This window comes from Gymnoscopelus braueri (genome assembly GCF_963280865.1).
Source record: "Gymnoscopelus braueri genome assembly, chromosome: 24".
Taxonomy (NCBI): Eukaryota; Metazoa; Chordata; class Actinopteri; order Myctophiformes; family Myctophidae; genus Gymnoscopelus; species Gymnoscopelus braueri.
In genome coordinates this window covers 19,884,620-19,892,678 of record NC_137626.1, presented here as the reverse complement: position 1 = coordinate 19,892,678, position 8,059 = coordinate 19,884,620, and the positions used below count along the sequence as shown (strand labels likewise).

The 8,059-nt window shown below is 43.7% G+C and overlaps 1 protein-coding gene across 1 annotated transcript; it reads left to right on the top strand.

Moving 5' to 3' along the window:
• Positions 1 to 1,146: 1,146 nt before the first annotated feature.
• On the top strand, positions 1,147 to 7,205 carry LOC308080501 (homeobox protein engrailed-1a-like; the record flags this gene model as incomplete). The annotated part of the gene is made up of 2 exons (XM_080422397.1): positions 1,147 to 1,798; positions 6,817 to 7,205. 2 exons carry the CDS (start codon positions 1,147 to 1,149, stop codon positions 7,203 to 7,205), a joined length of 1,041 nt encoding a protein of 346 aa, XP_080278523.1.
• Between the last annotated feature and the right edge of the window lie 854 nt (positions 7,206 to 8,059).

Here is an 8,059-nt window from a genome sequence, read left to right as displayed (position 1 = left end):
CACAGGGGAAAGCGCCAGTTTACTGTATCTAGGAGAGGGACAGGCTAAATGGACACAACCAAATAGGCCTAATCCAAAAACCCTTTCAACATGAAAATAAAAATAAAAATGTAATCATGGCGAAAATGTCTACTCCTGAATTATAAGATGTAATATTTGATGTTTTATTATTTTTTAATTTGTATTTATGTTTTGTTTTATTTGGGTTAGGGTTAGGTTATTTTATTTGATGTTTAATACATTATTACACACATCACTGCCTGTGTGTGTCACTGTTTATTTTCGTTTCCCTTTTTTTCGAATGTGCCTGCCTGTGACTGCAGGCGTGCACGTATGAGTTTGGGTTTTGGGTTTTGGGGAGGTTGGGTTGGGGGTGGTGACGAGGGGTGGTGGATGGATGGGGGGGTGGAGATCAGCGCGCATCATCCACCGTGCCGTGCACCGAGAATCATGAGCCGCGATTGGACGTCGTCACCCGTGACAGGGGCGATCTCCACTCCTGATTGGCCGCCTGCACGTGTGTACGCGCACACGTGCTTCCGGTCGAGTTGTAAAGGGGAGAGAGAGAGAGAGAGAGAGAGAAAAAGAAAACAGCCCAGTGAGAGGATCAGGATGACAACGGCTTTTAGGAGAGTTTAGGGAGCATCGCGCACACACACATTGGCTAACGGCAGCAGCAGCAGCAGCGCGCCCGCGTCGTGCGTCGTGGAGACCGTGGTTGTGCGTAAAATGTGGAGACGCTCGTTGAAGGCAGGGCTACAGTGACGGCCGAAATGGATGGCTTCTTCTGGAAGACAAAACATCATGTCGTCGCTGTGTAGATGATCACATTATAGCGAACTAAAAGCAGCAGGTACCCGTTTGATTGTTTGATCAATTGAATATTTGATTAGACAGACATGCAAAACAGCACGAGTACAGTCAGACACCTGGTCTAAAAGGACCTGTTCGCACCTTTTGTTTTAGTCCCAGCGAAGAGGCAATTTTTTTCTACATGCTGTCAATCTGATTTGGATAACGGGACGGAGGTGCGGGTTTGGGGGGATTCGATCCGATCAACAAGTGGAGGAGTCCTTTCGGCGGAGGAGATCGCGTCTATCTCCTGCTGCCGAAAAATTGGGGGGTCGGTCGGTTGTCGTCCCAGTTATGGAAGAAGTGGAGCAGAAGGACCACCACCACCACCAGAACAGCCGTGACTCCAGCAGCAGCAGCGCCGAGGAGGAGAGCAGCACCATGGACCTGCCGTCCCCGCCGATGATCCTGCCCCACCACCACCATAATGGCCATGGAGCAGGAGCCCCCAGCCACAACAACACCAGGACCACCAACTTCTTCATCGACAACATCCTGCGGCCGGACTTCGGCTGCAGGAAGGAGGGGGTCCGCGGCCATCATCAGGGACGCGGCGAGACGACGACAACGACGACGACGACGACGGGGAGAGAGAACGTCAACCCGCTGGTCCTGTCATCGAGGCCGTCCCACGGCAGCATGAGCCTCTGTCTGATGGACTCCAACTGCAGCAGCGACAGCACCAACTCGTCCTCCTCGTCGTCCTCGTCCTCTTCGTCGTCGTCGACGTCTTCGTCGCCGTCCTCCAAGCACCAGAGCTCGGCCAAGCAGGGATCAGAGACTGTGTCGGGCAGCAATGGGACTAGCAGATACGCCGATCAGTCGTCGATTACGGTCAATAATAATGGAGGATCCTCCTCGCCCCCGGCGGCGAAGGAGAGCCAGCCCAATATGCTGTGGCCCGCGTGGGTTTACTGTACGCGCTACTCGGACAGACCCTCATCTGGTAAGGCGCTAACATATAGTTCCACACCCGGGGGGCCACACTTAATTTTTTTCCCAATTCTTTAAAGGAGCATAAGATGTGCGTAAAATTAAAATAGCTGATCTACAGGCCTATACTGCTCGTTTCACTACAAGGCGTTGTCGGTTGAGAGGCTAGATAGATATCTATCTTGTATACCAGTGGTTATCAAACTTTTTCGTGCCGCGGACCCATATGTAGCTATTTGGCCACGGACCCCCATCTGAAAATATTTTATGCCAGGGACCCCCAGAAGAGGGGGAAAATTCTAATTCACTCAACATTTTCCAAACATTTTCGATATTTTAAAAATATTTTCGTGAAGCGCTGTAAGCTTTTATATCTGCTGTTTTTGAATAGCCACCGTATAAATAGATAAAGTGGTTAAGATGATTGTAATGGCATGCTATGTTAATATACTTTTGCTGGGGACCTACTGGAACCCCCCCCCCCCCCAAGGACCCCTGGGGGTCCCCGGACCCCACTTTGAGAACCAATATTGTAGACTGATTATCAGTCACTGATAGATAGATAGCTTAGATAGATTTTGCTATTTGCTATTTGTCATACAACAAAGTAGCCTATATAGATAGACCCCATATAGTTCCACACAGGGACCACACATTAACATGGGCGGCTTGCTGCTGCATAACTACTATACTTAAGTTATGAGGGATTATTGCTGAACTCTGAGCTCTATTTATAGCCACAAAATGATATGCTGATTAGAACAGTGGGTCTCAAACCTTAAAAAAAAAAAAGACATTTCATGGACCCCCATAACTCTGAGAGTACAGACAGACCCTGTCCATTTGTATACTCCACTGGTATTGAATATTCGTTATGTAGAAGTTGGGGGGAAAAAGAATAATTTGTGTAGCCTATTTAGCTTCCAATTATTTACATTCTCACACACACACACACACACACACACACACACACGGGCTAAAGGCAGTGCATTTATTTATTTTAGGACCCATATATTGTGATATTTTGCACAGATTAGTTAATGCCATATTGCTCTGGTCTTTCTCATTGAATGTTAGTTTAGACAGAGTGTCTGCTTTCATTTTAAATAAAGGCCTTTTTTAAGACAACAAAGTCCCTCTTTGATTGTAATATCTTTGATTTGACTTAATTAGTTTGAAAGGCTGACGAGGGAGGGGATTACTGATATCAAAGGCTAAAAACTTGGCTACATATTAAAGCTAAAATAGGGCTTTCCTTATTTCTCAGCACAATTATGTCAAATTAAAATTCAGCTTCGGATATTAGGCTACAACAACACAATATGGCAGCAATCTTTTGAAGTCAACATTATGTTATTATGTTAATTGTAAATAGGTTTGAACGACTATGCCATTTGAAATTTAAAAAAAGAGAAGAGGAGTTTCAGTTGACAGCCGTGAACTTGACCCGCATTTCCCCTCATAGTTTCAGAAAAGCTCCACTGATCGATAAACGTTGATTGACTGATGGATTGAGCTATCAGCAGTGGTGGAAAGTAACTAAGTATATTTACTCAAGTACTGTACTTAAGTACCATTTTGAGGTATGTTTTACTTTACTGGAGTATGTATGTCCAATTTCCAGTACTTTTACTTCTACTCCACTACATCTCAGAGGCAAATATTGTACTAAAAAGTACAATATTTGCCTACTACAATTATTTGAAAACTTTAGTTACTAGTTACTTTGTAGATTTGTATTATTATTACAAAGCATACATTACCCACTTCAGCCCTATACATTTCGGCCATTTGAAAATGGCCGATTTACAAGCTCACAATGGGTCGCAATGCGACGCACTGTGAGCTTGTAGATCTGCTATTTTTAAAACTTGTGAAACGGGACATTCTGCATAAAGAGTACTTTCTACTTTCGGTACTTTAAACACATTTTAATTCCAATACTTTTGTACTTTTACTCAAGTAAATTTAGACTTTTACTCAAGTCTTTCTACATTGCAGTATTGATACTTTTTTACTTAAGTAAAACCTTTTTGAGTACGTTTTCCACCACTGGCGATCATCTTGAAGAACTGAAACAAACGACCACTTGCGTCTCATGAGCTCAACGAGACAGTTTTGAATCATGACGATCCAGAGACCGTTCTGAGCCCTGAGGTTGTGCTCGACTAGGCCTACAGCCCTACATTCGTTGAAAATCACCTAGCGAGGTGTAGAAACATGACTGGGTTATGATGCGCTCATATGTTGCAAACAGGGGGTAATAATCACCATGTTGGCTTGTGGTGGACATTTTTTGTCAAAATTACATTTTTGCCACGGAGAAAATGAGTGGACAAGAAACATATTCCTCTAGCCCTGAATGACCATAATATGTCTGTAACTCTGAGAGTGTGCAAATGGTCCGGGTCCATTTGGTTCCATACACTCTCAGAGTTAAGGGAGTCCTTCTCAAAAAAACATTTGAGAACTAGTCCTAGTGGACTCCTGTCCTGTGCCTGTAAATCAGTGTCATACATATTTTGAAGAAAATTTGGAGACTGGCATTCAGTAATTGGGTCTTATGATCAAAATAAGAACATTATAATGGTGTGTAAAAACAGACAATCTAAAATTTGCCACGGACGAGGCCTGGCCAAGTCTTTGCCACGGACAGATTTGTCCGTGTGCCAACAGACATATTGATGTCGAATTATTAACCCTGGTTGCAAAAGAAAAGTGTTCAATCACGTTGATATAATAACATAATAACATAGATATAATAACGTTAGGGTAAATGGTTATGTATTTCCTAATAATTATGTGTAACAAATTAGTTATCTCGCAGGCCTCTACGAGCTTCTGTTGAAATTAATGACTGAATGTAATTTAGCCTATTTATTTATTTATTCATTCATTCATTTATTTATGTATTACTTTGTTCAAATAGTTCCACAGCCAAAATAACAAAGTGGAAATCATGGCAAACAGTCTAATATTATATTATATTATCCTGCATTATACCACGCATGCTGGGCTATATATATAATAGGCAATATTGTAAGCAAAACACTACATTTCCATATGGCTGTGTGTTTTGATTAAACAGCGGGGTGATGGAGGATAGGCCAAATGCCCACCGTCTTCTCTTTATAATAACATATCAGGGGTATTATGTTGTGTATTTGTATTCTTTATAGCTGTATGACTGGTCATGCTTTGCCTTTTAATTCAAGACAAAGGTTGCATTTTACTCGCAAGTGCATAAAATAGGCAATAATGAAATCTAGACATGGTGTGGTGGTGTTATTATAATGTTCTATATAGGCCTAAGCACATTATTATATATTTTTCTCTCTTTTAACTGTAGGCTACTTTAATACGCTAGTGATTGGCAATATTATTTTTTTCTGGTGAATCAGCATCAGCATCAATACGAAAGGAATGATCGAGTTAGATATATGTGATCTAAGCCAATGGTTCTCAAAGTGGGGTCCGGGGACCCTTGAGGGGGAAATTAGTTAATATAGTATCCATATCAGGCTTTACGTCTTTAACCCAAACTGTCTATTTGACCATCGTGAGCTTGTAGATCTGCTATTTTCATTATTTTGGAATATAAAATAAAAAATAAAAAATCTTAACAAGCCACTATTGTATGGGGGTCCCATGGCACGAACTATTTTTTTTATTACAGATGGGGGTCCGCTGCCAAATACTTAATCTGGGGGTCTTTGACATGAAAACAGTTTAAGAACCACAGCTCTAAGAAGTTGTTTCTTTAACCACTTAAACCCCAGCATCGGTATTGTGGGGAAAGCTTAATAGCAGATCATGGCATTGTGAGCTTGTCGATCTGCTATTTTCAGCAAGCTTTCCCCACAATAACACAAAACCGAAAATACAATATTGAGCCCTCGGGGACTCCGGTTACCCATATGGGGTTTAAATGGTTAATAATGTGAAGTGGTGTCGGTGAAGTCACATTGAAGCAGAGCTCACAGAGGCCTCGTTGTGTTGGTCAGTTTATTATAAGTTAACACACTGCGGTTCATACAAGTTTGTTTATAGCCTATTTGTTGACTATTCATTCTGTATACAAACCATTTATCAACTGCTCATTCGATAACCTACTTATTAATAATTTTCGGTGTCTTTAGCAGGTCATTAAACTAAACTAAAGTGACAGGACATCCGTGGGAACTATTCAGTGTTGAATTATAGGCTCTGAGAATTATAGACAGGCCTTATGGCTCATTTTCGCGAGCCGAAAATAGCAGAGCTATTATAGGCCTACAACTGTTGTAGTATAGGCCTACAACTCACAATGAGAGCTTGTACATCTGATATTTTCGGCACCGTCGTTAGGGGTGTGTGTGTGTGTGTGTGTGTGTGTGTGTGTGTGTGTGTGTGTGTGTGTGCATGCGCACGTGCGTGCGTGCGCGTGTGTATTATAAGCCACTTGTGAGGTCCAAACGTCCCCATTATAATGGTAGAATTTGAGTATAGGCTATAGACATTCAGACAATTGTCCTGCTCCTCACAAAGGAACTGTTTGTTTTATGTTTAAAAAAATGTTTAGAGGCTACAATAAGGAAAATATCATAGAGTTAAAATATCCAGGTGCGCGCGCGCGTGTGTTTGTGTGTGTGTGTGTGTGTGTGTGTGTGTGTGTGTGTGTGTGTGTGTGTGTGTGTGTGTGTGTGTGTGTGTGTGTGTGTGTGTGTGTGTGTGTGTGTGCGCGCGTGCGTGCGTGCCATTGACTCAAAGGCGTTCTCACTCCCAAGGCGTCACATTTTGTCGCTATAGCCCTGAAACGTCAAGTTCTGACATGACGGGACGCCATGGCGACGTCGCATGTTGCCTAAACCTAACCTCACAAAAGTCTGCCTAAAACATAACCTTAATCCTTTTAGTTGTTGTAGTCCTCTAGTGACGCATTGGGGAGTGAAAATGACAGAGCGGCATTAACCGACGCCTATATCTGTTGCGTTGCAACCACCCCCTTCCTCCGCTGACATTTACGTGTTCCGTCTCCTTTACCTATTGTTGTCTCCACACCAGGGCCGAGGACGCGAAAACTGAAAAAGAAGAAAAATAACGAGAAAAACTCGTCCAGCGCCGAGGACAAGCGGCCGCGCACGGCCTTCACGGCCGAGCAGCTGCAGCGGCTGAAGACGGAGTTCACGGCCAGCCGCTACATCACGGAGCAGCGGAGACAGGGCCTGGCCACGGAGCTGGGCCTCAACGAGTCCCAGATCAAGATCTGGTTCCAGAACAAGCGGGCCAAGATCAAGAAGGCCACGGGCTACAAGAACGGCCTGGCGCTGCAGCTCATGGCCCAGGGACTGTACAACCACTCCACCACCACCGTGCAGGAGGGGATGGAGGGTGGAGGAGTAGGTGGAGGAGGTGGAGGAGGAGGAGAGGAGAGCGACTGATGGGGGGTGGGGGAAAATAGCTGAAAATAGCAGATCTACAAGCTCACAACGCGACCACCACGGTGCAAGAGGAGAGGGAGGGAGTTGGAGGTGCTGGAGGAGGAGGTGGAGAAGAGAGCGACTGATGGGGGGGGGGGGGGGGGGGGGGGAATAGGGCAACAGGATAAGTGGGCACTAGGGATATCTGGGCACCTCGATGTAAAATTGTCCATTTTGTCCAAAATGTAAAAAAAATAGAATATTTGAAAAATGGTCTCAAGTAAAGTAAAGTATACATGATTAGAGCATGCTTAAACATTCGACAATTAAGGTCTAATATTTCTACAATTGCTGCAAATTGCTACAAAACCTGTTTATCCAGTCATTTTGGGTCATAAACAAGATGTTGAAGGATAATGTTACATTACTTAAGACCATTTTTCAAATGTTTTATTTTTGAACATTTTGGACAAAATAGCCAATATTACATCGAGGTGCCCAGATGTCCCAGTAATAGCAGGACATAGCAGATCTAAGCTCACAATGCATCGCGGAACGTGACGCGTTGTGAGCTTGTAGATCTGCTATGTGCTTTTTCTTCTCCCCATATGAATCGGTGTGAATCGCGGGGCTAAAAAGACTTGGACATGTTTCCCAAAATAGGGGGGAGGGCGGGGTAGGTTGTTCCGTGGGGGTCAGTAGTTATTCTCCATTTATTAAATGGAGAATAACTACTGACCCCCACGGAACAACCTACCCCGCCCTCCCCCCCTACACACCGAGGGCTACTGACATGGGACTCTATTCCTTTACTGGAGAGCATTATGAAGAAGAGACAAAAAAGACTTCAAACAAACATGAAGAAAAGACTTCAG